The sequence below is a fragment of the Penicillium antarcticum genome (genome assembly GCF_028974205.1).
Source record: "Penicillium antarcticum strain IBT 31339 chromosome Unknown utg000005l_segment0_segment0, whole genome shotgun sequence".
Classification (NCBI taxonomy): Eukaryota; Fungi; Ascomycota; class Eurotiomycetes; order Eurotiales; family Aspergillaceae; genus Penicillium; species Penicillium antarcticum.
Window position 1 is genome coordinate 2,586,273 of NW_026695303.1, and position 27,818 is coordinate 2,614,090.

At 51.4% G+C, this 27,818-nt stretch overlaps 10 protein-coding genes across 10 annotated transcripts; 7 read left to right on the top strand and 3 right to left on the bottom strand.

Moving 5' to 3' along the window:
- Positions 1 to 179: 179 nt before the first annotated feature.
- Positions 180 to 3,096, top strand: chl1 (DNA helicase; the record flags this gene model as incomplete). Its single annotated transcript, XM_058463700.1, has 8 exons — positions 180 to 303; positions 352 to 356; positions 412 to 502; positions 550 to 716; positions 764 to 1,390; positions 1,442 to 2,107; positions 2,157 to 2,327; positions 2,380 to 3,096. 8 exons carry the CDS (start codon positions 180 to 182, stop codon positions 3,094 to 3,096), a joined length of 2,568 nt encoding a protein of 855 aa, XP_058320178.1.
- Positions 3,097 to 3,438: 342 nt separating this feature from the next.
- Positions 3,439 to 4,198, top strand: N7508_005635 (60S ribosomal protein uL15; the record flags this gene model as incomplete). Its single annotated transcript, XM_058463701.1, has 3 exons — positions 3,439 to 3,470; positions 3,599 to 3,797; positions 3,980 to 4,198. 3 exons carry the CDS (start codon positions 3,439 to 3,441, stop codon positions 4,196 to 4,198), a joined length of 450 nt encoding a protein of 149 aa, XP_058320179.1.
- A 510-nt stretch (positions 4,199 to 4,708) lies between these two features.
- Positions 4,709 to 5,853, bottom strand: N7508_005636 (uncharacterized protein; the record flags this gene model as incomplete). Its single annotated transcript, XM_058463702.1, has 2 exons — positions 4,709 to 5,427; positions 5,481 to 5,853. The coding sequence occupies 2 exons, from the start codon at positions 5,851 to 5,853 to the stop codon at positions 4,709 to 4,711; spliced, it is 1,092 nt and encodes a 363-aa protein (XP_058320180.1).
- A 707-nt stretch (positions 5,854 to 6,560) lies between these two features.
- pld3 (phospholipase D) lies at positions 6,561 to 11,989 on the top strand (the record flags this gene model as incomplete). Its single annotated transcript, XM_058463703.1, has 2 exons — positions 6,561 to 11,860; positions 11,914 to 11,989. 2 exons carry the CDS (start codon positions 6,561 to 6,563, stop codon positions 11,987 to 11,989), a joined length of 5,376 nt encoding a protein of 1,791 aa, XP_058320181.1.
- Positions 11,990 to 12,309: 320 nt separating this feature from the next.
- Positions 12,310 to 13,902, bottom strand: N7508_005638 (uncharacterized protein; the record flags this gene model as incomplete). Its single annotated transcript, XM_058463704.1, has 1 exon — positions 12,310 to 13,902. One exon carries the CDS (start codon positions 13,900 to 13,902, stop codon positions 12,310 to 12,312), a length of 1,593 nt encoding a protein of 530 aa, XP_058320182.1.
- Positions 13,903 to 14,605: 703 nt separating this feature from the next.
- orlA (putative alpha,alpha-trehalose-phosphate synthase subunit Tps2) lies at positions 14,606 to 17,537 on the top strand (the record flags this gene model as incomplete). The annotated part of the gene is made up of 3 exons (XM_058463705.1): positions 14,606 to 15,004; positions 15,059 to 17,315; positions 17,371 to 17,537. 3 exons carry the CDS (start codon positions 14,606 to 14,608, stop codon positions 17,535 to 17,537), a joined length of 2,823 nt encoding a protein of 940 aa, XP_058320183.1.
- An 829-nt stretch (positions 17,538 to 18,366) lies between these two features.
- On the top strand, positions 18,367 to 19,776 carry N7508_005640 (putative MFS monocarboxylate transporter; the record flags this gene model as incomplete). The annotated part of the gene is made up of 1 exon (XM_058463706.1): positions 18,367 to 19,776. One exon carries the CDS (start codon positions 18,367 to 18,369, stop codon positions 19,774 to 19,776), a length of 1,410 nt encoding a protein of 469 aa, XP_058320184.1.
- Positions 19,777 to 20,198: 422 nt separating this feature from the next.
- On the top strand, positions 20,199 to 21,068 carry N7508_005641 (PDGFA associated 1 family protein; the record flags this gene model as incomplete). The annotated part of the gene is made up of 3 exons (XM_058463707.1): positions 20,199 to 20,247; positions 20,300 to 20,367; positions 20,439 to 21,068. 3 exons carry the CDS (start codon positions 20,199 to 20,201, stop codon positions 21,066 to 21,068), a joined length of 747 nt encoding a protein of 248 aa, XP_058320185.1.
- A 378-nt stretch (positions 21,069 to 21,446) lies between these two features.
- N7508_005642 (unc-50 family protein) lies at positions 21,447 to 22,580 on the bottom strand (the record flags this gene model as incomplete). Its single annotated transcript, XM_058463708.1, has 5 exons — positions 21,447 to 21,758; positions 21,808 to 22,145; positions 22,219 to 22,237; positions 22,300 to 22,399; positions 22,474 to 22,580. 5 exons carry the CDS (start codon positions 22,578 to 22,580, stop codon positions 21,447 to 21,449), a joined length of 876 nt encoding a protein of 291 aa, XP_058320186.1.
- A 1,057-nt stretch (positions 22,581 to 23,637) lies between these two features.
- Positions 23,638 to 27,804, top strand: N7508_005643 (Sec7 domain protein; the record flags this gene model as incomplete). The annotated part of the gene is made up of 1 exon (XM_058463709.1): positions 23,638 to 27,804. The coding sequence occupies one exon, from the start codon at positions 23,638 to 23,640 to the stop codon at positions 27,802 to 27,804; it is 4,167 nt and encodes a 1,388-aa protein (XP_058320187.1).
- Between the last annotated feature and the right edge of the window lie 14 nt (positions 27,805 to 27,818).

Below are 27,818 nucleotides of genomic sequence, written 5' to 3' on the forward strand. Positions count from 1 at the left end.
ACAAAGAACACTTCTTGCCATCATACATCTATTGGCCTCTCTGTCATCGTGCAGTAGCCCCCAGGACCCGCAAATTATTGTCCCCTTTTTGACTGGAGCCTTATGAACTCCACTGCGCTGTTCCATTTTTATCCCTTCAACTGCTCGGGGACTATACCGAAACTTGCGACTTTCACGTCATGTCCTCCACTATGCACGATTTCCACCATCCTTATACGCCATACGATATCCAACAGCAATTTATGCAGGCGCTGTATGGCTGTTTGGAAGAGAGCAAGATCGCCGTCTTTGAATCCCCTACTGGTAAGCGCGGGTACTAGCTGTTTGTTTCTAATCTAACGTGCCGTGCAGGTACTGTAAGTGCATCAGCCACAGACAGGGATCTCAGTGTGCTAAGCCTCTTCCGATCAGGGAAAATCCCTAAGCTTAATCTGTGGCTCTTTGACATGGCTGCGGGACCATAAGCGCAAGGCGTTTCAAGAAACGGTTGACAATGCAACCTGTAGGTCTGTCCCTAGTAAGATCAGCTGACAAGCTGACGTGTTTCAGGCGATGATGATGAGCCCAAGTGGATGATCGAATTTGCCAAGCGGGAATCCCGTCGGGCTATCACCGAGAAGCGACAGGAATTTGAGGCGCGACTCGCCAAGATCCGCCAGGAGGAAGAACGCTTGAAGCAAGCCCAGGATAGTGCTGAGAGGCCTAAAAAGAAGCAGGTATGAATCTCTCCAATGTGGAAAAGGCCATATACCAACTTGGACAGCGACTTGACGAGCCAACAATTGAGACTGCCGACGAAGAAGAATTCGTCCTCGAGGACTACGACAGCGACACGGAGCAGAAAAGGCCCGATTCTGGCAATGAGGGTCTGTCTGCCAGCACTTTGGCTTTGTTAGAACGCTTCAAAGGGCAATTTTCGTCTCAGAAGAAAGCAGAAGGCGACGACGCGGATGACGAGGTGAAAATCTTTTACTGCTCGAGAACGCACTCTCAACTGAGTCAATTTGCCGGTGAACTACGACGAGTTACTTTTCCGTCCAGTGTTCCTAGCGACTTTGATCGAGAGAGTAAAGATGACCTCTTCATACTTGAAGAGCGCGTGAAACATCTGTCGTTAGGTTCCAGAAAGAATCTTTGCATCAACCCAAAAGTTCGGGCTCTGGAAAACAACACCGCGATTAACGAAAAATGTTTAGATTTACAGCAGTCCGGTGTGGCAGCTGATAAAAAGTGCAAATTCCTTCCATCTAAAGACGATGAGGCCCTGACTCTTCAATTTCGGGACCATACCCTGGCGACGATCAAGGATATTGAAGACATCGGCAAGGTCGGAAAAGAGCTCGGAATATGTCCCTACTATGCATCCCGTCCGGTTATCAAACATAGCGAGGTCAGTCCTAGAGCATGCAATTATGAAAATTGCAAAGCTAACACATTCCAGATAATCACCCTCCCATATCCATTGCTACTACAAAGATCAGCCCGTGAAGCTCTCAGTCTGTCCGTCAAGGGTCACGTCGTCATCATCGATGAAGCCCACAACTTGATGGATGCAATCGCCGGTATCCATTCGGTATCAGTCTCGCTGGGTCAACTGCAGACTGCTATCACACAGTTGACGACATATGCCCGAAAGTTCAAGAATCGTCTCAAAGGAAAGAATCGAAACTATGTTGCCCAAGTCATCCGGCTGGTGAGCTCGATTGCAGATCATCTACGGTCAATCTCGCAACATAAAGGACAGCCGGAAGGATCAGTGCAGACATCAGATCTCATGGCTGGCAAAGGAGTCGACCAGATCAACCCTTACAAACTATCTCGGTATCTACAAGAAAGCAAACTCGCCCGAAAAGTGGATGGGTATGTTGAATCCGCACAAGAGTCACAACCTGGCCGCTCCAGAGACAAGACTACTATGCCGGTTTTGTTCCATATTCAAAGCTTTCTTCTTCCTTTAATGAACCCGTCAGAAGAGGGACGGCTCTTCTATCAAAAAAGTCAAGACGATATCATGCTGAAATACATGCTTCTTGATCCCACAAATCACTTCCGAGAGATCTCTGAAGATGCCAGGGCCGTCATCTTGGCTGGCGGTACTATGTCTCCTGTAAGTTCCTATTTTAGCTGACAAAACCAAGCCCTAACTCTGTATATAGATGTCAGACTATGTAAACCATTTGTTCTCATATCTGCCCCCGGAGCGTCTTAGTACATTCAGCTATGGCCATGTTATTCCACACACCAATCTAGTGGCACAGTCCTTAACCCAAGGGCTTTTGGGGTCTGAGTTCGACTTCACCTATGAGAAACGAAATTCCGAACAGATGGTACGTTTTCCACAGCTCCAGATAGCTTATTCTTTTATTAACTTTGTGCTAGATCGTCGACCTTGGACGAACCTTAGCAGCTCTTTGTCAAATCATTCCAGATGGCGTTGTTGCTTTCTTCCCCAGTTATGACTACCTGAGCCAGGTTGTGAATGTCTGGAAGAAACCTATTCCCAACGGCAACGGTCAATCCACCCTCGATCTACTGCAACGAAAGAAGAAAGTTCTCTACGAGTCCCGTGAAGCGACTACATCAACAGACGCCTTGCTACAGGAGTATACCGATGCAGTCGAATCAGGATCTGGGGCCTTGCTTCTTTCTATCGTGGGTGGAAAGTTGTCCGAAGGCATCAACTTCTCTGACAAGCTAGGACGAGGCGTCTTCATCGTTGGCTTACCATTCCCTAATATCCGTAGCGCTGTCTGGCAAGCTAAGATCCAATACTTGGAGGAAAAGGCCTACAAGCAGGCATCTGGTTCCGAGTCTGAAAGGAAAGCAGCAGGAAAAGCAGCCGGAAGAGACTTTTATGAAAATTCTTGCATGCGAGCAGTGAATCAATGTATTGGGCGAGCCATTCGACATGTGAATGATTACGCTGCAATCATCATGATTGATCGCCGATATGATTCGCCTCGCATCCAGGGAAAATTGCCTGGTTGGATTCGAGGGAGCCTGGTACCAGCACCGCCCACACGGGCGGCTCAGATGACCGTGCAAAGACTTTCCAAGTTTTTCTCCGAAAAAAGGCGTATCACAGACCAAAAATAGCATAATTCAAGACAAAATATAGACCAGCAGGTCACATACGCAGAAACCAATGTTGACTACATGTACCTCCGGCAAATGTAGTTCGCCCCATGATGTCAATTATGACAAAAGAGCCCTAAATAAAACCAGCAGAATAAACGAATATTAAGCGGTGTACTGTCGGCACCTCACGTGGTGATGACAAAGCTAGGGTGAGGGCTTGACCCTATCACGGGACAAGCGAATTTGTTAGCGCACACTCTAGCTTGTCCGAGCCTGGATTTCAACATTCAAGACGGAACGACCCTCCCCCCTTCAACGCCCAACACATAACGGTCTTGTCGAAACACCACCGCCGACAAGATGCCTACCCGTTTCTCGAAGACCCGGAAGCAGTGAGTCGACACCCTTTCCTGTGCCGTCTAAATCGAATTCTTTTTCCCGCAGATCGCGACGTCTTAAAAAGATCATCTCGACATCGCATTTATCGAATACATCACTAACCTTTGATTTCTTCACACAGCCGCGGTCATGTCTCGGCCGGTTACGGTCGTATCGGCAAGCACCGCAAGTCCCCCGGTGGTCGTGGTATGGCCGGTGGTCAGCACCACCACCGTACCAACATTGACAAGTACCACCCTGGTTACTTCGGTAAGGTTGGTATGCGGTACTTCCACAAGACCAACCAGCAGTTCTGGAAGCCCACTGTCAACGTTGACAAGGTACGTTTCAACATCCGAGTCGAGCCGTGAAAAGAAAATTCGTGTGGATCGGTCCGGGTGTTATGAAGAATTGGAATCGACAGCAGAATCGAACGAGGAAAAAAAAGGGCCAATCGACACGATGGAATACGGTACACATTTTTATCTGGACAGTATCGCTGACCGTTGGTCTCTTTTCACAGCTCTGGTCCCTCGTCCCCGCTGAGCAGCGTGATGCCTACCTGAGCGGCAAGAAGACCGACGTCGCCCCCGTCATCGACCTCCTTCCCCTCGGCTACTCCAAGGTCCTCGGCAAGGGCCGTCTCCCCCAGATCCCCGTCGTCGTCCGTGCCCGCTACGTCAGCCGTGACGCTGAGGAGAAGATCAAGGCCGCCGGTGGTGTTGTCGAGCTCGTCGCATAAGCGTGTTGATTCAAATTGGTGTTTCTGGAGAAGGCGGGTGAATAGGGGCAACATCAGCCCTGTGTTCGGTCTTGCGTGAATCAAGTTCGTTCGCACGGAGGACGATCGGAAACTCAAAATGAGACTGTCAGAATCGAAAGTATCGGTACTGGCGATCGAAAAGAAAAAGGGTTTTTTGTGTATGCAATATCAGCATAGCATGGCCTCCGAATGCCCTTACGATTTCACATTGTGTTAAACAAATACCATAAGGAGGATTTTTTCAACTTGTTCATGCGCGAGCTATCTGAGGGTGATGTCTCAGTGTTACTGGGACTTACTCATGTAGATTGGATGGTCAAAGCGGCTTAGTCTTGGACGTGTATGCTTTCAATGTTGTCTCCGACTCTGGGCTACGTATTCGTAGAATTATCTGTCGTGGTAAGGTACGTTGGTTGTGATTCATGTCATGGTCAAATGATATGGCATCTAATTGCGTCCTACACGTTCAACTCGTCACATATGTACATCTTAGATCTTCGAATCTCGCACCGAACCTCGCCGGCCAGCCTTATCCGAACCTGCCAGTGTCTTACTGATAAACCGAACAGCCTCATCGACCATCTTTCCAGTCACCTCATGACCCGCCGTCTGGTCAATGATATCTTCGAATGAAACAGCACCGTCACCAAACCACCCATCGGACGAGATACCCTGCTTGAGCCATTTAAGGAACTGCTCTCCACGGTGATACGGCACAAGCTTGTCCACGCCACCAGACAGGTTCAATATGCGCTTTCTAGCCAAGCACTTAGTCAAGAGTGGTCGGAGTACCTGCTGCTCGCTTTCAGACGGCTGAGGTAAAGTTCCTTCGCGCAAAGGCCCAGTCGAGGGTCCGCAATCCACATGCTTCAACATCATGCTGGCAGGGTCGTATTGCTTGACGGTATCAAGGAATGATGTTGGCAGAGCCTCCGAGCCAAGAACTTTTGCACCTGGAGGGTTGCTCTCTGTCCATGAAGGAAGCTTCGACAGTCGTGCGCGGTCTGCCATGAGGTTGATATAGTCCGGGCATCCAATGATAACCACACCGGCACTGACGCGAGGCTCGTGCAACAGACAGCTCCACGCTGCGTGCCCGCCCAATGAAACACCTAGAACTAGGTTCTCGGTGATCTTGTGCTCCCCACTGGGGAAAGTGTAAGCTGCGAGGTAGTCCATCAGCAGCGATGTATCTTTAGCAGTGCCCTCTGTTTCAGACATTAGAAATAGTAAGAATATCACATTTGATACATTCACTCACGGAAAATAGAGAACATATCCTGCGCATGGCGAGGATTGCCTTGTCTCCATGCCTCATTGGCAAGAGGATCAACCATACGCGTTCCGTGGTTTCGCTGGTCAAAAGAAACAGCAATTAGGCCCTTAGCCGAAGGCGTATCTTCGTTTCTTGTGTTCCAATCGGTGATGGTTGAGTTGGCGATACCAGTCATCCGTTCCTGGGTAGCCAGTCTAGGGTGAAGTAGCCATAGACATGCTACTTCGGATGCCTCTGAACGGAGCTCTTCCAGTCCAAAGACAGTTACTGAAATGCCGGCAATCGCGTAGACTTTCCTGGAGATGTCGGCCGGCTTCGGCCGGCCCGAGTCGTCAAAGGACTTCAATGGGTCTGTCATCTTCACGGGATTATGTTCAGATTGGAATGGAAGTAGAATATGAGTAGCAAGGTGAGTTGTTGAGGAATGGAATGGCGGGGGAGTTGATGTTTAACGGCGACTCGGGTATACTAAGAAAAGCCGAGGGCCTTACCAGATTGTCCCTAGGCACATCCAATGTTTTGTAGTAGTCTACTTTCTATATCATGTCTATGCATGAACATATCTGCAGCTCTACATCCAATTATTTATTTCACCACAATATACACTCAATTGGTCTTGGGTGTACTGCGACGCTCCTGAGACATGTATGTTTCATCTTGACAGCACGATATTGCCAATTCCCTGCTAATCAATTGATGAATATCCATGTAACCCCTGTCATCTTCTTTACTGCTATGCTTCACTCTATTGTAGTTGGCTCAACCCCTTTTTCAGTCCAACTGACCGCCCGCTCTGTGGCTGTTCAGCGGGCCTTTCTCCAGTCGGAGCGCTTCAACTGGGGCGGAACTCCACCGTACTAAATCATCTCCAACGCTCCTTTAATGTCAACACTCGCGTGTCCATCTACACTCGTCCTTTTTTGCGCCTTTCAATCCTAGCATGACGCGCAGAACTTTTGTGCTGTGACAGGGTCTCGATTGATCCACACGTATGTAAAGTGGTTCCTGACCCGCCCCCATGAACTGCAACTGATAATCACCTTGCATTAGCACCACTCCGACAATATGTCGGCCTCTTCAGTTCAAAAAGAGCCCGAGGTTGGCTCCCTCAAAACTGAATCGAAGAAACCCGAGCCCCTTTCCATGTCAAATGTATCAAAATTAGCCTCGCCCTTCCCTTCCCCCACGGATACCAAGAAACCGGATTCCCTTCGACGGGCGCCGACTACAGACGAAAATGCAGGCCTGGACTCCTATCAGATCAAGGAAGCGGGCGGGATATTGAAGGACACCGAACATCGTCCGTCTTCACTAAAGCATGGCTCTCCGAGGGGCAGATCATCCCTGAGCAATCGTCCGCCAAACCGGTCGACCGAAGAGCAGCAACCATGGGCTCGCCATCAACGCCAATCATCCATTCCTGGAGTCTCTCCTCCATCCCGTACCCAGAGCGTGCAATTCCGAGACACCGACACCGAAGCCCAGTCGCGGCCCCAATCACGTCCCGCGTCTCTACACGGTTCTGAGGAAGAGGGTCCTAAGGGGAAACAATCATTGTTCGGCAAGATCAGGTCATTGGCTGCTGCACCTGCATTTACCTCACATTCGCGATCCCCAAGCAGTGCGAGTGCAGACTTCCGACCAGGACCAATCCAACCTGACATTGCGACCCCGGGCTCAGAAAGGGGAGAATTCCGGTTCCCGGAGCCTCTGGCGGAAGAGGGGAGTGAAATTGATGCCGACGCAGAAGAGAGTGGAGGCGAGCAACGCGAGCGCCGGGAAAAGAAGAAGCTGCCCAGGCGTCGCAAGCAACAGCAAGAGGAATCTCAAACTGCACCTAATACACCCAAAACCACCCGCAGACCATCTTTCCACTTTGCTTCTTCCTTTGCGCCCTTTGAGAACTATCGGACCAACCTATTCCCTCGGAGAGCAAGCACTACGGACTTCACACCCCAGCAGCGTGAGGGTGTATCAGAAGACGAAGGTCGTGAGAGGTTCAACCGTCGCAGAACCCGTCCTTGGGCTGCCAACCGGGGCCTGAGCTACACTGGGCGGCAACCAGATGGCACCCAGGACGAACAGCGGCCCAGTAACCTGAGACGATTGACCGGGTTCGCCGGGCCTGGAAATGAAGAAAGCTTAGCAGCAAGTTGGAGACGCCATCGTAATGAACGTGGCACTAGCGCCAGTGCCCAGCGATGGAAGCAGATCAAAGCTGGTCTGAAGCTTATTGGTCAGCGACGCAAGCCAGAGAATACCGTGGACAACAAAAAGTCCGCCGAGCTGCTTGCTGAACTTGCATCGGCTGTGCCTGCTGCATTGATTCTGGCTAGTGCGTTCCAGCGTGATGAGCATGGCAGCAAACGAATCCCCATTCTTCTGGAGCAGCTCAAGGTTCGTGTTACGGACAGCCGCGTTGACTCTAGCTCGGGTGATCGCCATTTGGTCTTCCGCGTTGAGATGGAGTATGGCAGTGGTATGACACGAATGAAGTGGATCATCTTCCGCACACTGAGGGACTTTGCCAATCTGCATCTCAAATACAAGCTCCATCTAGGCACGCAAAAATACATCCAGCTACGGACGAGCGAGAACAGCCCGAGTCTCCCTCGTTTCCCCAGAAGTGCCTTCCCCTACATGCGAGGTGTGCGTGGTCTGGAGAGTGAATTTGAGGATGAAGACGAGGAAGGCGGTTACGAAACTGGCGCTGAGGGGATGAGTGGAACAGAGAGGCCGATGAAGAGGAAACAGAGCCAACAACCAAGTCAGCGTCGAGTCTCTGGAGCTATCGTCCGCCGAAAGTCCAGCATCACAAACCAGGAAGGCGAGCCAGCTGCAGGACCTTCATCCACCCACGAAGGTGTGACCGGGAAAAAGGAGACATACCCGGAAAAACAGCGAAAGAAGCTGGAGCTCTATCTGCAAAAGATGATCAGGTTCTTGATATTCCGAGCTGACAGCAACCGACTCTGTAAATTCTTAGAATTGTCTGCTCTTGGTGTTCGTTTGGCCGCTGAAGGTAGTTACCACGGCAAAGAAGGGTTCCTGATCATTCAGTCCTCCAAGGGTCTTGACTTTAGGAAAGCTTTGACTCCCTCTTTGATCAAGAAGCGACATTGGCCTAAGTGGTTTTTGGTCAGACATAGCTATGTTGTCTGTGTTGATTCTCCCGAAGAGATGAATATCTATGACGTCTTCTTGGTGGATGCTCAATTTAAGATCCAGACACAAAAGATCAGCCTTCGCAACCAGAATCCTAAGGATCTCGCCAAGTCTGCAAAGCAGTCTGCAAGACACCCTCAGCACCATACCCTCCGACTTGAGAACTCTGAACGCAAGCTGAAATTGTTGGCTCGAAATGAGCGTCAACTCCAGCAGTTTGAAGATTCGATCCGTTTCATGGCTGACAACACCCCTTGGATGCAGCCCAACCGGTTCGACAGCTTTGCTCCTGTGCGACAAAAGTGCTTTGCACAATGGCTTGTTGATGCTCGGGACCACATGTGGGTTGTCTCACGAGCAATCAACCAGGCAAAGGATGTTATTTACATCCATGACTGGTGGTTGAGTCCAGAGCTGTACCTGCGTCGTCCTGCTGCTATCAGTCAGAAATGGCGGCTGGACCGTCTCCTGCAGCAGAAGGCTCGTGAGGGTGTCAAGGTTTTTGTGATCATGTACCGCAACATCAACTCTGCCATTCCCATCGACTCGGAGTATTCCAAATTCTCTCTTCTCGACCTCCACCCCAATATTTTCGTCCAGCGTTCACCAAACCAGTTCCGCCAAAACACCTTCTTCTGGGCTCATCACGAGAAGCTTTGTCTTATCGATCACACTCTGGCATTTGTTGGAGGTATTGATCTATGCTTCGGTCGTTGGGATACTCCCCAGCATCAGCTGACCGATGACAAGCCCACTGGTTTCGAAACCACGGATGGTCCTAAGGATGCAGACCACTGCCAGCTTTGGCCTGGAAAGGACTACTCCAACCCCAGAATTCAGGATTTCTATGATCTTGACAAGCCATATGAGGAGATGTATGATCGCAACGTTGTGCCGCGTATGCCTTGGCATGATATCTCCATGCACGTCGTCGGCCAACCTGCTCGGGATCTTACTCGTCACTTCGTGCAACGCTGGAATTATATCCTTCGCCAGCGCAAGCCTACTCGACCCACGCCCTTCCTCTTGCCACCTCCCGATTTCAACCCCGCTGACCTAGAAGCTCTGGGTCTGGACGGAACTTGTGAAGTACAGATTCTCCGTTCCAGCAGCATGTGGTCGACCGGAACACCAGATGTCACCGAACACAGTATCATGAATGCCTATGTCAAGATGATTGAGGAGTCTGAACATTTCGTCTACATCGAGAACCAATTCTTCATCAGTACTTGTGAGATTGATGGCAGAAAGATCGAGAACCTCATTGGAGATGCCCTGGTTGAGCGTATCGTCCGAGCTGCCAAGAATGAAGAAGCGTGGCGCACAGTTATTGTCATTCCATTGATGCCCGGATTCCAGAACACCGTCGATAGCGAAGGTGGTACTAGTGTGCGTCTCATCATGCAGTGTCAATACCGCAGTATCTGCCGTGGAGAAACCTCCATCTTCGGCCGCCTCCGTGCTCTTGGAATTGAACCCGAGGACTATATTCAGTTCTTCAGTCTGAGAGCCTGGGGCAAGATTGGACCCCAAAAGCAGCTGGTGACCGAGCAGCTTTACATTCACGCCAAGTGCATGGTTGTGGATGATCGCGCTGCTATCATTGGATCTGCAAATATCAACGAACGATCCATGTTGGGATCGCGTGATTCTGAGGTTGCGTCTATCGTGCGAGACACTGATATGATCATGTCAAGCATGGCTGGCAAGCCATACCTTGTTGGTCGGTTCCCGCACACCCTGCGCATGCGCCTAATGAGAGAGCATCTTGGTATTGATGTCGACGAGCTCATGGAGCACGACTTCGCTACCGAAGAAGAGCTGCGCAAGATCCAAGTCGCCGAGGGCAATGACCGACCATCTGACGACCGCGGACGCAGAAACTCTGGATCATCCGTTATCGAACGTCAAGATGAGAGAGAGATGATTGAGCGTCGCCACCGCGTCCAAGACGAGTTCCTTTCTCGTTCGGAGGACATGTATAGCTTCAACCATGATGTCGACTGGGAACAGGGTGCCAACCCTAATCTCAAATCGAACCGAAAGCTTACTGCTGACCCGCGTGTCACCGAGAACGCCGAACACAGGAAAGATGTGAATGGTGACGGTGCTGACCATTTGGCAGTAGCCAGTGAAGCTGGATTGGGAGTTGGCCGTGATTCGCAGATGGTCGCCAATGGATCCGAAGCCTTACTCTCGCCCATTGCTTCAGAAGGCAAGGGTACTATTGAACGACCTTCCTCTTCACAGAAGCCATCCCGGTCAGCCTCGGCCCACAAGAATCTACGCCCTGGTTCATCGAGCGATACCATGCGCGAATCCGAAGCAAATGGAGATGCCGCACAGAACCATAGTGGCTCTGGCACATCGAGCCGTGAGTCTGAATCCAACGGTATCGGTTTGATCACGTCAAAGGGAGAAGACCACGAGACCTCCAAACACCCACATCCCGCCGTCCCAGACCTCAAGCAAATCTTCATTGATAAGGATTGCATGAGGGACCCAGTCATTGATTGCTTTTACCTGGACACATGGCAAGCCGTCGCTGAAAAGAACACAAAGATCTACCGATCTGTGTTCCGCTGCATGCCTGACAGCGAGGTCAAGAACTGGAAGGAGTACAAGGAGTACGCCGCATATGGCGAGCGTTTCGCAGAGATGCAGAGCCAACAGGGCAACAAACCTGCCCAGCCACCTCAGCAAAAGCAAAGTGCTCCTCCTGGAGCTGCTCCAGTCAGCTCTCCCATCTCAATCACCTCCCCATTGTCCTTCATCAGTGCAAACAAGATCGACACCCCGCCGACGGACCCGAAATCCCCTCAGACAATCGATGAGAAGCTCAGTGCTGGACCCTCAGATGCCCACCGTCCCCACTCCGAGCAGCTGGCTAAGCAAGAAACACTGTCTTCTATCGACGAAAAGGCCCCGTTGAAGGTGGCCTCAGACCCGAACCTTATGACCAACGCTCAAAACGGATCTGGCGATGATATTGAGAAGCCTCGCTCAACATCGGTCCAAGTCGATTACTCCGAAGCTGTGAACCTGAACTCGACCAGTCAGTCTCGCAGACGTAGACGCAGAGCTACTACCATTGGCTCCAAGCGCGATCCCTATGGCGCAGATGAGTTCCTGGATAAGGGACGCGCAGAAGATCTCCTCAACAAGGTCCAGGGCCACCTAATCGCCTGGCCGTATGATTGGTATGTTTACTTCTTAGCTTCCATTTGGTTGTTTTTTACTGACATGTTGATAGGCTTGAGAAAGAAGAGCAGGGTGGAAACTGGCTCTATGCTTTAGATCAGATCTCCCCATTGGAGATCTACAACTAATCTCTCTGCTTGTATTGCTTTGCACTTGACGGCGTCTTTCTTCCTTTCTGCTTTTGCTTTGATTTTTGTTCAATTACTTGTTAGTATTTGCATGCTTCAAATTCTCGAGCGCGCCGCTATAGCGATTGATGCATTTTCACTTAGTCTTTTCTAGACTTTGTTCTAAGCTTTTCGGTTGGTGGCTGTCTTGGCTGCATGCTCCTGCGCATGGGCTCTACTGAAATATATAATTTCAATTCCTACTATTGCCAAGGAAAAGAGATAAGAGGGGAAATGTGAATTAATATTAAACTGTATGGATATCCCATGTGGTTTTTGCTTCAATATTGCTTCATCACCCGCTGGGCTTTCTTGGAATGGTCATCTAGGTACACGAGCTGATTGCGGATAATTTCCAGGGTATCAAAGTTGGCATGTAAGGCAGTCGTAAGTATACTCAGATTCTTATTCTTGCCATTACTCGTCCAATTGTCGCATGCTTGACGAAGCTGCTGGTGCGCAGTCATGAAAGCGTTTTGCATCTCAGACGTGCGAGTGCATGAACGGCCTAGGTCGTTCATATAATGGGTTGGATCTTGGATGCACAGCCGGTGCGCGACAAGATGGTTCCCCTTTACTGCGGCGGTACGCTTCGTGTTGATGAGAGAACGTTGGCCGCGCTGATGGGCAGGTTCATCAACATCTGAGGTTACCGGTAGTGATACCGTGCCGAAGAGTCCAGGAGGATCCACTGCGACGCCGACGGACGGCAGGTCAACTTCAGTGCCGTAGAAGTGCAGGAGAGCAAGGAAGTGGTCACCCAGGCGATTGGGCCCTGTGAAACGCCCGTGGTTCATCTTCAGGAAGGCCACGATGAGCATTGCTAGCCCATCTGGTCCAACGCCCGCTTGTGGTGAGCCGAAAAGTCCACGCGCCTCTAGCAATGTACGTGTCGCGGCATACAGAGGTCGGAGATTGGGATATTCGGCCTGGTAGTCCTGCAAATACTCTGTGATGGCGGGAACACCTTCACCACAGTAGAACTGGAGCAAAAGCCCCGTGCGCCGGTGTCGAGCTGATAATGCGGGGTTGCGCTTGTCAGATAGTTGAACCTGTCCACTAAATGCATCGGTATGTTGCAAGGCTCTCGCGACCTGACGGAGGAGGCGGATATGGGCATCTTGAATCTGAGGCCGGGTAGGACTAGGTTTTCGATCGCGATCTGCTGACCGTGGCAAGTCTTCAAATGGTAAAATAAAGTCGAGATCTGAGTGCGCCAGGACAAGACCGGTGCAGTGTGATCCAATCATTCTGGGCGCTTGCGGAACTACCTCCTCAAGAAGTGAGGCTACCTCTGCCCGAAGCTTTTCAATTTGGTCTGTCTCCTGGGAAGTCGGCATAAGATACTGGTCCAATGCGCAGATCTCCATGTCCAAGATTGTCTCGCCACTGGCGCGAGGCAGCTCCAAACCTTTCAGCCATGGAGATTGTTGCGGCCGCCCATTCCCAGCCGGTTGAATCGCGTCTTCTCCGGCTCGATCGATTGGCGACTGACGAGACTGCGCTTTGACATCATCCTTTCGCTTGCTTTGGCGCTTATCGGACCTCGGTTTGGGGGTGTCAGGCGAGTATTCCGAGATCGGTAGAGCTGGCTCTGTCGGCAGTTGATAGCCCGCGCGACTCTCAATTGGGACCTCTGGGCGCCACAGTCCGGGAGAGTCTTCTTTTGGGTATGTTTTTCGAATGAGTCGAGCCCGATTGGCGGAACGATGAGCCTCTAAGGTCTTGCGGAGGCTGTTGGCGAAGACATCGGGGGTCTTGGCCGCCGCAACAGAGCTATGGAATGGACGGAAGGAGAGATGAGATCGGAAGTATCGCATAGAAGCTTCACCGAGGCATGTCGAGATCAAATACACCGGAGTGGATGTCACCATGCCGAGGATGCATGCAGATAACATTCTCGACGCGGAACTTTGTATAGAACGTTGGCCTCAGGCAGAACTGGCCATGTGACTTGATTGGAGAAAGAACCGGGCGAATAACTTCGTTTCTGCAATTTGGAGAGTATCAAGAAACTGATTGTGGAATTGACAATTATTCGATACTATTTGACCTCGTCACTGTCAGTGGTGTTTCACCATCAACAAAGTCGGTGATCGCAACATAGCTACAAAATAAAGAATCTACCAAGGAAAAAGTAGATCGACCAGGGTATCATGACGTAGCATTGAGGAAATATCCACAAACCAAACCTCTCGAGATCTCAAGTTGACAACTTCCTTCTTCCTCTTCACACTTGACCGGTTTCCCAGTTGAGTCCCTTGATAAGATCTCACCGCTTGCCCCTCCTTCAGCGTTCCAAGGACTTCACACTCTGACCTCTTCTCACTCCTCAATTTGCCCTGTATTGATAGACTGTTGACTTGTACCCCTCTAAAATCGTCCATGGCTTTGCGATAGTCTGTTTGCGTGTCGATCTTGCTTATCGACTCCCCTCCGAGGTACTTCCCACCATTCACCAACTTGCCCACCTCAAGGTTTCCACATCATTAACGCATGTGATTACAGGAAGTCTTGCCTCATTGCTACCTAGGTAGTCTCATCGTATCTTGATCTTCGATACACTCCACGATCATCATGTCTCAACCAGAGAGCCCCGCCGAAGTCCCCGACGGCCAGCCGAACCCTGTGCTTGTTGGTCCCGGGCTAAAGGCCCTGAAGGAGCAGGCGTATACCCAAGCGACCAATGCAACCCCTGCTGTGGAAACGGATGCGATGCCTTCATACTTCAACAACGTTCCCGGGGACTCGCCGGTGGACGCCGACCCCGCCGACATCACCAACCCAGTGCAGAGTGCAAGGAAAGCATCCTCTGGTATGGACTTGCTGCGCCGCCTGAGCTTGACGTCTGATACACCTACATCACCCGAGATGGACCCCCGTGTGCAACATCCAGGCCTTCGTCTGAGTGGCCGCCTTATCAGTGCCGCCTTCTGTATACCATACAAGATCGGCTTTAAATCAGGATCGGACTGGGTACGTGAAGGAATACAATTCCAAAGAGGATCACACTGACAAAATGCACAACAGGAGCTCAAACCACGATCCGGTACCTCGGCACTTTTTGACTCGTTCGCACATCTGGCTTCGGACGAGACAACATGGTCCCATACCCTGGTAGGCTGGACCGGAGAGGTTGAGCCAATTGTGGATCTGAAATCACCACTACAGCAGATCCAGGCAAATGCTGGAGCCAAGTTGCCTGCAACCCCAAACAGCGCTATTGTCAACCAAACACTGAACAAGGCTACTGCTCCGGTACCGGTGGATGCAACCCAAAAGCCACCTGCCCACCCATTGGTGGAGGGAATCAAGGTCAGCCCGAAGGAACGAGAGCAGCTTGAAGAGAAGTTGAGCACAGGTCGCCACGGTAAGGTGGTACCAGTGTGGCTGTCAGATGCCCCCGAGGAACCCGAAGAGACCATCCTATTGAAAGATCAGGGGAGGTGGCGCCGTTACGCAGAACGTGAACTCTACCCTCTTCTCCACTACAAGCAGCACGGCCCAACAGATGGCCGATCTGAGCGACGCTGGTGGGTCGATTATGTCCGTTTGAACCAGTTGTTCACCGATCGAATTGTGCAAGAATACCAGGAGGGAGATGTGGTCTGGATCCATGATTATCATTTGTTCCTTCTGCCCAGTATGTTGCGGCAACGCATTCCCAACATCAAGATGGGCTTTTATCTCCACTCGCCCTTCCCCAGCAGCGAGTTTGTACGGTGCCTGGCGAAGCGCAAGGAAATCTTGGAAGGAGTGCTTGGTGCAAACATGATTGGATTCCAGACATTCTCTTACTCGCGTCACTTTACTTCATGCTGCACCCGTGTCCTGGGCTTTGAATCCAATTCTGCTGGTGTCGATGCCTACGGCGCTCATGTCGCAGTGGATGTCTTCCCTATTGGTATCGACGCACGTGCCATTCAAAAGGCTGCCTTCGGGGCCCCGGATATAGAAAAGGCAGTGCTGGGGATTCGCAAGCTCTATGCCGGAAAGAAAATTATTGTTGGCCGCGATCGGTTGGACAGTGTTCGCGGTGTGGCGCAGAAACTCCAGGCATTTGAAATCTTCTTAGAGCGCTACCCCGAGTGGCGCAACAAAGTTGTTCTCATCCAAGTGACAAGTCCGACTAGTGTGGAAGAGGAGAAAGAGGACCCCGACAATAAGATTGCTGGTCAAATCTCCAACTTGGTTTCGACCATTAACGGCAGATTTGGTTCGCTGAGCTTCTCGCCTGTTCAGTACTACCCACAATACTTGTCTCCGCGCGAGTATTTCGCTCTCTTGCGCGTGGCTGATGTCGGATTGATCACCACGGTACGAGACGGTATGAACACAACCAGTCTGGAGTATATCGTCTGCCAGCAAACCAACCACAGCCCTTTGATTCTTTCAGAATTCTCTGGTACCGCGGGTACCCTGCCTAACGCTATCCACATCAACCCGTGGGATCTTGGTGGAGTGGCCAAGGCCATTGACCAAGCATTGAATATGCCTCCAGATCTGCGCAAGGACCAGCACGTAAAGCTCTACAAGCATGTGCTCACCAACACAGTTGCGATGTGGTCAAGGCAATATCTCAACCGCCTACTAACCAACCTTTCGTCCTTTGACCAGTCCGCTGCTACACCGGCGCTTGATCGCGCAAAATTGATGAGACAATACCGCAAGGCTCGAAAGCGTCTCTTCATGTTTGACTACGACGGCACATTGACACCGATTGTCAAGGACCCGCAGGCCGCCATTCCTTCAGACCGGGTGCTTCGTACTCTCAAAAGCTTGTCTGCTGACCCGCGAAATGCTGTTTGGATTATCAGTGGACGAGACCAGGCCTTCCTGGATGAGTGGATGGGCCATATCCCGGAACTTGGATTGAGTGCCGAGCACGGTTGTTTCATCCGACAGCCTCGATCAGATGATTGGGAGAACTTGGCCGAAAGGAGTGATATGGGCTGGCAGAAGGAAGTTGTCGACGTATTCCAGCACTACACTGAGCGCACACAGGGTTCATTCATTGAACGGAAGCGGGTGGCATTGACCTGGCATTATCGTCGGGCTGACCCGGAGTACGGTGCCTTCCAAGCTCGTGAGTGTCGTAAGGAATTGGAGGACACCGTTGCCAAACGGTGGGATGTGGAGGTCATGGCAGGCAAGGCCAATCTGGAAGTGCGACCTACGTTTGTCAACAAGGGTTTCATCGCAACTCGTCTGGTCAATGAATACGGTACTGGGCCAGGAAAAGCACCGGAGTTCATCTTGTGTCTGGGTGATGATTTCACCGACGAAGGTCAGATTTGGCAACATACCTAACGGTTGAAAGAACCTGGCTAACCTTATATTAGATATGTTCCGCGCTTTGAAGAAGTTCGAACTCCCTCGTGATCACGTGTACTCAGTCACCGTCGGCGCCAGTTCGAAGCAAACTGATGCCAGCTGGCACTTGTTGGAGCCAGCCGATGTTATTGGATCGATCCAAATGCTCTTTAGCAGCGCCAACCAAGACCATTGAGACAGACCACCAGATAAACGACCTCACACTACAGTAACACCGGCCTCGGCCACGGCATGCCGGATTCATCGCAAACGATCTTGAAGATGGTTTGCCTTTTTTTTTTTTTATCATAGCACATCCACCCGTTGCTTTCTAATTTCTGGAGTGGCATTGTAATCCCATAGATGGCATGTACTTAGAAGTGTCCGAATTTCAACCGTATCCGAGACAGCCGGTTTTTCTGCGGGGACCCCGGACAATTGCGCAATATCAGTATGGAGAAAGCAATATCTGTGGGTCTTCATATATTCAGTATCAGGTTTATGTATATATCCTGCACTGGGGTATCAATGCTCTTTTGCAGTATTACAGAGTACATGTAGTTCTATACTTCGACGGCAAATGAACTGCACCGGAGGAAGTAGTGCAGAACTCGGGAAAAGCATCAGTTCTCCGTGTACTTGCATCCCTCTGAATGGACTTACATGTAGCTCACATTAGGCACACTATACTCATATACGCACATAACTTGATGCCCAATGCACAAGTACAAGTCCATGTTATGTCACGGAAGTGGACCCGTGCCATCGGAAAGGCGCACTCGGCCATCTTTGCGAGCCTGGGATCGGAACCAATCCCGCTATAACTCGGGCAAGTTTTTTCTCCCCGATCTTCATTTTGACTCATTGGACTTGATTTCTCCTCAAATTTCTCCTTGAAAGACAGGCTTGTCCAACAATCCACAGTCTACAATCTGCATCTCCGCGGCATGACTCACAGTGCCATACTTTAAACCACCATGGCCAACGCAATGCCACAACCAGAAATAGAAAAGAGACCGTCAAGCATGGCCTCCGAGACAAACCATGACCTCGAAAAATCCTCCAGCATAGATCACACCCCGCGCCCACGCAGCGCATCCTCAGACGAAGAGTCAACAATCGGCTACGATGAACCCCCACAACCCCACGATGCCCTCGACCGCGTTCCAACAACAGCAAGTGCCATATCACGCACACTGTCAGCCGTGCGGACTAAAGAATCCGGCAAATCGCTAGGCCCACCCCCCGACGGCGGGTTCCAGGCCTGGTCTCAGGTTGCACTGGCGCATTTCGTCATCTTCAATACGTGGGGTTATATCAATAGCTTTGGTGTGTTCCAGACATACTATACCCAGACACTGGGTCACCCGCCTTCGGATATCTCGTGGGTGGGCAGTATTCAGATCTTCTTGTTGTTCTTTATTGGGACTTTTTCTGGGCGTGCCACTGATGCTGGGTATTTCAAGGTTACGCTTGCAGTTGGGGCTACCCTTGAGGTCTTTTGTATCTTTATGACTTCATTGTGTACGAAGTACTGGCAGTTGTTCTTGGCTCAGGGTCTTGGGCAGGGCATTGGGTGTGGACTTATGTTTTGCCCGACTTTGGCTCTTGTTTCGACGTATTTTGTGAAGAATCGGGGTATTGCTATTGGAATTGTGGCTTCCGGCTCGGCCACGGGTGGAATGGTCTTCCCGGCTGTTATCATGCGTATGCTGCCTGCTGTTGGGTACGGGTGGACGGTGCGGACGTTGGGCTTTATTTCGCTGGCCACGTTGATCCCTTGTGTGCTCTTCTTGAAGCAGCGCCTTCCGCCGCGCAAGAGTGGCCCGCTTGTTGAGTGGGCTGCGTTCACTGAGATGCCGTACCTGCTATTTGCTATTGGCATGTTCTTGAACTTCTGGGGGTTGTATGTCGGTTTCTTCTATATCGGCAGTTTTAGTCGCAACATCATTGGTGTATCCACGAATAGATCGATTGATCTGCTCTTGGTCATGAACGGAGTCGGTCTGGTCGGTCGACTGGTCCCCAATCTGCTCGCTGATCTGTTCACTGGGCCTCTCAACCTGTTGATTCCCTTCAGTTTCGCCACGGCCCTGGTAGGCTATTGCTGGGCGGCCGTCAAAGGTATGGGAGGATTGTGGACATTCGCTGTGTTTTATGGTCTCTTCGCGGCTGGCATTCAGTCATTGTTCCCCGCCACCCTCAGCACCCTCACAACTGATCTCAAGAAGATCGGCGTGCGCATGGGCATGGTGCTCAGCGTAGTAGCTGTGGCTGCTCTCATTGGATCGCCTATTGCTGGTGCACTGGTTGAGCGTGACGATGGCAATTATCTGTATGCCCAGATGTTCATGGGAAGTGCGATCATCGCTGGTGGAATCACCCTGACTGGGGCCCGAGTGACCAAGGTGGGCACTGGATTGGCGCGAGTCTAAGCAAGGGATCGAGTAAATAGCATATCATACCATCCATATAGCGTGACATATACATAACATAGGTAATGAATAATGATCGAAGCCCTAACGTCGAAATCGAAGCGTTGTGGTTTGCCAAAAAAGTTCCCCACATGTGATTAATGCCTGCGCGGTGACTCGTTTCCACTTTTTGCCTGATCTTCCCTCAACACTCGATACATTTGCACTTGATACACTGCACAGGTGAGTTGTTTTGAGTCTTGGAGTTTCTGGTATTCTGTCTCTGGTCTCTGGCGCATTGTTATCTGGTGCCCCCCCGCTTTGCCCCTCTGTGCGCCTGAGACCCTTTGTGAAAACCCTATTCTAACCTCTCTTCGCTCTTAGATACGCATTGCTTTCTTTGAAGTCAACAGATACCCCCGAATCTCTATCCAATCTACAAAATGGCGCGCGGTGGTCGTGGAGGAAAGTTCTCCAAGCCCTCTCGTGGAGGTATGATCGTGTGACAAACAAAGATAAAGCAACGACACTGATAAAACAACAGGCGGCAAGCACTTCAGCAGAGATCTCAACCCCCTAGACAAGGATGGCAACCAAGTTGGTCTCTGGCGGGTACGTGGACCAAAAAGCCCGAATCCCCAAAACACAAGAACCCCCCGCCTAACCCAGCTCTCTACGAACAGGAACCAGAGGATGGCATCAAGTCATCCAGCGAAGAAGAATCCTCCTCAGAAGAAGAAAGCTCCTCAGAAGAGAGCGAGGACGAGTCCAAGCCCGAAGCATCCACAGGCGCAGGAACCCGTGAAGAGCGTCGCGCAGCCGCCAAAGCCAAGAAGCTAGCAGCCATGAAGAAGCGCGGCCAGCAAGCCGCACAGCCCGGTGACCTGCCCCCCTCAGACTCGGAAGAATCCGACGACGACCTCCCCGCCAACCCCAACCACACCGCCAAGTCCCGCTCGATGACGTCCAAGCCCGCCGCTGAGCCCGCTGCTGAGCCCAAGAAGCCCGCTAAGGTCAAGGATATCTCGCAGCTTTCGCGCCGGGAGCGTGAGGCTCTTCAGGCCCAGCAGGCCCGTGAGCGTTACCAGAAGCTGCATGCTGAGGGTAAGACTGATGAGGCCAAGGCTGATCTTGCCCGTCTGGCTCTTGTGCGCGAGAGGCGTGAGCAGGAGCGCCTGCGCAAGCTGGCTGAGCAGGAAGAGAAGGATGAACAGGCTAAGGAGCGTGAGCTTATCAACCAGGAGCGGGAGGCTAAGTTGCGTCAAATTGCCATGGGCAAGGGATCTAAGAAGCTTGGTGGTAAGAAGAAATAAGGGTTTCCAAGGTTGAATGGTTATGTGATTATGAGATGCATGGGATGTGTTCAAATGTTGAGAATTTAGACCACTAGGTGCAAACAAAATAAAACGTTGATATACTCATCTAGTAGACACGAGTAACAAAACTACCTGCCCTGATGCCTGGCCCTAAAATTGAAATTGAAATCATGTACACCGACGCCTCCAGCATTAGATAGACACAGCATAAGTAGCTCTTTTTGGTAATGTATGAGCCAGAAGAAAAAAGGAAAAGGAACCATGAAAGGGTATATCAAGGTTCATACACGGGGAATATATCCCCCGACTCTTCATAGGGAAGATGTCATACCCGGGGAGCAGAGTCTATTGCGCTAAGCTTTCAAAGGGTCCATTTCACACGCCCCAGAACAACCCCTCAACGCTGCGGCCTTGCATAACGATGCCCCAACCGGCAACCAAGCTGACCAGCCACATGATAGCGAAGATAAGGATAGGCAAGAGGAGTAGCTCGGTGTTGTGCAAAAAGGGAAGAGCATTGTACCCCAAGAAGGTGATGTAAGTGTAGTAAATGAGGGCGGAGAGGTAGAGCGAGTTGCCAAGGAAAGTAGCCAGGAAATTGCTCGGGCTGCGGGTGAGCAGGGGCAAGAGGAGGAATTGCACCACATATAGGTGAAGGTAGAGGGGAAAGAAGGCACGGTTGGACACCTAGAAGAGGTCAGAATAGTTCATCGAGTAAGTGGTAGATGTGTCTTACATCAAAACAATATCCAAACTCCAATTGGTCCTTCTCTCCTGGCTGCATGAAGAGACCCTGTGCGGCTCCCCGTCTTCGGCCACGGGAACCCCGCAAGCCAGCTAGAGAGGCCGCCGCGCCATTGGGACCAAATAGCTTTCCAATCACGAAGTATCCAACTGTTGAGATGAAGAGCGACGAGCCGATGAAGTGCACGAACACGAAGAAGATCGTTAGGCGTACAATTGCGCCGAAGGAGGGTGTGTAGGCGAGACCCCAGGCAAAGGCTGTGAGGAGAAGGAAGAATGATAGGAGGTAGGTGAATGACGGGTCAGGGCGATGCCATGTGTTTTTGGTTTCTAATCGAGAGGTCAATGTCGTTCAGGGTGATTGGTGATTCCGGGTCATGTCCATGGGTGTCTGGGCGTCGACTGAAGTAGAACTCACGTTTCTATTTTGAAACCCCGCGTGATTAGCAAAATACAAGAGAATGGACTCGGCAATCCCACTTACATGGTAGTATATCGATTTGAAGACCTTCTTGGGCGCAATCAACAAAGATGTCATCTCCCAAATGGCCATCTCAAAGTCCATTTGAGGGAACTTGAAGAGTCTGTTGCTCCAATCGTATATCAGCTATTGTTTGTTCCCTTTTGTCAGTCTAGTATGGTGTGGTCCGGTCCCTACCTCTTAAAGAAGCGCGGCATCCGTACACTCGACCCGCGGGTTGCAGGCGTGGAGCCGAAGTTGGCAGAGCCGGCATGTTGGCGGGGCAAGGAGATGTGAGGGTTCATGATCGAAGGCCCGGCTGTTTAAAGAGCTCCCCGGGGAATCGGTGCAAACAGTTGGACGTGTGTCCAAGCAGGCGGCCCCGTTATGTCATCGGGGTCACGTGAGTATATATCGTTTTGTCTCGAATAACATCATGTTTGGCAGGTCACTTTCCTTGCATGGTATGACAGCGGTTGTGCAGTCTGCACGAAGTTGGATTATATCACACTTGAGTTTCATACTTCTGGACCAGTGGTCATTCCACTCGTATACGTATCGGAGAGGCATACGGAGTTACAGTATTCAGAATCCACTCTGCAAGGGGCTAACGAAATAGTCAATGGCTTTACCATGACATTGTTTTGATAAATCGATTTCATGACATAGAGTTGGCTGTTGCATGAACCGAGTTTGGTTCTGGTTCTATAGGTTGATTCTTCCGATGATATATCACATCTGAAACCTCCGAACACAAAGTACACCAGTTCCCTGCGAATCGCCGATATTGGATCCATCCCCCCACTGCTCCACTAGACGGAGTCCGTACAGAAAAATTGGGCAATTTGGCAACTTGGCAATTTGGCAATTTGGAAGCTTCAGAGTAATAAGCAGAACTTCAAGGGACCTGAAACCCCTGAATCTGCATGTATAGTGTGTGTTGGCAGATGCTAGTCTCGAACTTCCTCGAGTAATTTCCCCTGTTCCAACGATCAAGTCCTTCTTAATCATAACTAACTGTACACCTTTGAACAAGTTGAGTATCTTATTCGGTAACTTTATTTCGGCCAAATCTCAGGAGTTCGTCCCGCCCCCGGTTTCTCTCCTGCAAAGGCCAACGGCAATTCCACTCTTTGCGGGTTTGGACCCTTGCAATGCGCTGATTCATTCCTTGACTGGGCTCCAACTCCCACTTTCTTTCTGGCCTGATTGTCTGGCCTTGGGCATATTAGGTATGCGCTGGCACTCCCTTGATCTTCGACTCCCCTGTCCCACGTTGAGGGCAATTGCACTGGTGCTCCCCCTCGCGCAAATCAAAATTGACACCCCTAGGAACAAGTATTAACATTGCCTAGCGCGATAATGTCCCAGCAACGGGAAGCACAAGCTGCCAATTCCCCTCCTCGCACCCCTCCCTCTCAGACCGCGAGATACAATCCCTCGAAGCGCGGGTATCAAACTCGACCATCCATCCGCGATGCCTTCCCTGACGCCCTCAGGGAGAATGCCGCAAGAGCCAGCGAATCTGGAGATGAACGAGACCCCCATGACCTGTCTTTGTCCCCGAAACATGCAGCTCGAACTTCTATCGTCGATAACATGCTCCTTTCGTTGGATCAATTCGCCCCCAGCTCGTCCATTCTGGATGACTACCGCCTGTTTAATTCAGCCTTTGAATCCGACCAACACAGTCATTACTCGCAAGAGTCGAATTCGCACGGCAGGTACCGGGGCCACACTTTCTCTTCGTCACTGTCGTCAGAACCAGACTATGGATACGATGATGGTAGTGGCCGGTATGCAACGATCACAGCCACCAAGGGCCGACGAAGCAACAGCAGCTCCAACCACCAAACAGCACCGAGGCGGATGGGAAGCTCTCGCGGCGGAGACGCAATGAGCTCACGTGTTGGTGGAACCATGCCACGTACAAACAACCACCGTCAAGGTAGCAAGGGGAGCTCGTCATCCGCCGCAGACTACTCCTTTACAATTCCCAGAGCACGAACGGACCAGGGCTTGGACCGACGGTCAAACAGTTTCGATTGCGGACCTAAACGAGCATATGTTCCGTATGCGGAACCTAATGTTGGGCAGGATTCGATGCCGTACGACGATAATGATGCTGCGCCCACTCCAAGTGTCCCAGCTGGACCACGAAAGGTTCCGGACTATAGCAAGACACCAACTACGGCATCTTCGAGAACACCGGTGGCATCGCGACGAACCAGCCCGAAATCTGCTGCTCCTCAGGTGCGGAAGACTCGCCCTGATAACATCGGCACGGGGACCCTGAAAGTTCGGGATAATGAATTCCAAAATATGAGTGATACGGATCTTGAACCCCCGCCGGCCATCTCGGATTCGTTGGACCCTCCCGCGCCTAGTCCGACAATTTCGTATAACAAGCCAGCTTTCCCTCCAGCAGACCCAGTCGTGACAACTACAACCATCACATCCAACGGCAGCGGTGCCAATGCAAAAGAACGCCCAGGCTTCTTCAGACGTGTGTTTGGATCCAAGGTCCAGGCTCCTGGGCCTGCAGATTCGCCCAGCTACAACGCCAACGATCTATCATACCTCCAGGATCCCGAGCCAAAGGACAACAATGGGGCAACTGCCAACCTGAAGGCACGAAATCTCCAGGCTCCTAAGAGCTCAGCGGGTGCTTCTCCGTCTCCTATGCGCACAGGGCCACCTCAGGTAGTGAACAAAAAGTCCTCGTTCTTCCGTAGAAGAAAGAAGTCAGTGGCTGACCACGTTCCCCCGCCCATTGTGCTTCCACAGCATCTTGCGTCTAACAATACGGATACCACGAAACCACAGCCAAGCCCTGTGAGCAGTTTGCGGCAGGTCATGAACCCGTATCTCGACCATGTACCAGACAACAAAGAAAACAAAGAAATCTCGGACTGGGAGGCCCAGGTACGAGAGCCAGCATTCTTGCAAGCACAGAAGAAACGAGAGAGTGTATCGGCCCCTGGTGCTCCCAAAGCCAGAGCTTCTCTTCCGCCTTCTGCTCCCCCTCGTGGTCAAGATCATTTGGCACCCGTAGATAATCGTGTTCAATCGCCGAATGCTGAAGTGTCTACCGACCCGGTCCTTCTAGAAAAGCCCCAAAGCAACGGTGCCCCTGCGGCTTTGTCCCCTGTGGTGGAAGATTTCTCGCGCAGCATCAGTTCTACTAAAGAGCCTCCTCGCATCAATGTGGCCAAACTGGTACTTCCTGATGACATGCCCTGCGAATCTCCCGTGGAATCTGTTTCAGAGGCATCGCAATACCAAACAGCTGCCAACACTCCACTCATTGAGCAAGAAGAACTCAAGGCCGCACCTGGAACTGCAGACAGTGCAGACAGTTCAGACGGACCAGGTGAGGCGGTCGAAGATGGGCCCACGGCAGCAGACCGAGAACAGGCCCAAAAGCTCTTTGATAGCCAGGACGAGGTTGTAGGCAATGAGCCAGCTGCCGCCTGGCTGGGCGATCCTGATCGAGCAACAATCCGAGAAGCGTACATGCGACTTTTCAATTGGTCCAATCTCAATATCGTTGCAGCCCTCCGGTCTCTTTGTGAGCGTTTGGTGCTGAAGGGAGAAACTCAACAGGTGGACCGAGTACTAGATGCGTTCTCGGTTCGATGGTGTGATTGCAACCCGAGTCATGGCTTCAAGGCTACTGACGTTGTTCACACTATTTGCTACTCCATTCTATTGCTCAATACCGACCTACACTTGGCTGACATCGATTCCAAGATGACCAAGTCTCAGTTCGTCCGCAACACCATGCCCACTATTCATCGGGTGGCAATGGATGCTGCACCCGAGGGCTTCGAAACTCTGCGTCCAATTCGCCCCAGAACTGAGAATCGGCGCCCAGAATCTGTTTCTGCCCCTACATCGGCACGCTCTGCAACTTTCCCCGCCGATGTCAATCGCAACTCATTAGACAAAGACAGCGAGGCTAATGTTGATGCGGGCCCATTAGTCAACACGCCGTTCAATGGAACCGTGAGGGCATGGGAGCAACAAGTTGAGGTTGTTCTGAAAGACTTCTACACCTCCATTCAAAAGCAAAGACTCCCTCTGTTCGGTGCTCAGCCGGAGAGAGAGGTGTCACGCATGGCATCCAACAATTTCCTGGGTCCCTCTTCCAGCACGCTTCGCAGAAGTCCCAGCACAATCAGCAAGAGTGGCTCCGATATCTATCCCCGAGGCCGCTCTGCTGATTCGCGTCATGGGGCTGCACGATGGTCATCCAAGCCTCGCTCGCGTGCGGGCCGACTGTATCCTCCTTCAATGATGGGCTCCAGTCGAACCAGCCTGGACGACCAATCTTCCGTTTGGAGTCCGACTGGGTCCAGCACCTGGAGCAAATATTCTCTGGGCAAGTTCACCTCGGCTTCAGTGGATTCCTTTGGCTCGGACTTCCCCCGTGGCGAATACCAACAGTCTATTGGTTTCGCCAATGCTCTGAGTCAGGCCATCATCCGCGAGGACTCGGCTACTTCTGTATACAGCTACGAGGAGCCAACCACTCCTCTACTTGCAGACGAGACCTTAGCCCTTGCCGGTGCTCCATGGGCCAAAGAAGGAAGCCTTAAGCACAAGCATCATCTCGATGCGGTGGATAAGAGAGCCAAGGACCGCAACTGGAATGACTGCTTTGCGGTCATCCAACAAGGCTGGATGCGTCTGTTCTCATTCACCAACACCACCAAGTCAATGCGGGCTAAGGCCAAACAACGCGGTGGGGTGGTGGTCGGCGGTGGTAACTGGACGGAAAATGCGGAGGAGCTTTGGAAGTTCATGCTACGCCAGACGATCGCCAGCGCTTTGCCATCGCCTGGTTACTCTAAGTCTCGTCCTCATGTGTGGGCACTGAGTTTGCCCACAGGAGCGGTTCATCTCTTCCAAGCTGGAACCCCCGAAATCGTACGAGAATTCGTCTCCACTGCCAACTACTGGAGTGCTCGATTGTCCAAGCAACCCCTTGTTGGGGGTGTTAGCAACATCGAATATGGATGGAGTGACGCTGTCATCAACAGTGCCCTGATTGGAGGTGAAAGTCGATCTCCACCACCTTCGTCGGGAGCACGGCCGAGTATTCAGAGCTCCATCCGAAGCTCCATCGATCAACAGGGCGTGCGGCCCAGACTCCCCGCAGATCGGGTTAACATCAGTGACTGGAGTCCGCCGCAACAGAGCATGGTTGCTTCCAACTTCACGGAAGAGGATCAGTTCAAATCTCTGCAAGATTATGTGAAGAACGTCGAGGACGATCTTTCCAGACACAATGAACTTCGCTCTGCTATGAACTTGGCGTTCTCTCCGCGCCATCCCAACGCCGCCAAAGCCATGGCCAACTGGGAACGAAAATCATCCTATCTGTTGCGGGAGATTGTCAAATTCCGCACTTATATCGATTCCCTGCGCAACGCTATCAATTCAAAGGAGAAGATCTACGCTTCTACCAGCGATAATACCACTCCGGCCGAGGAGGCGACTGTGGAGCACACTGCAGTCGCATAATTGACTTCTCCTTC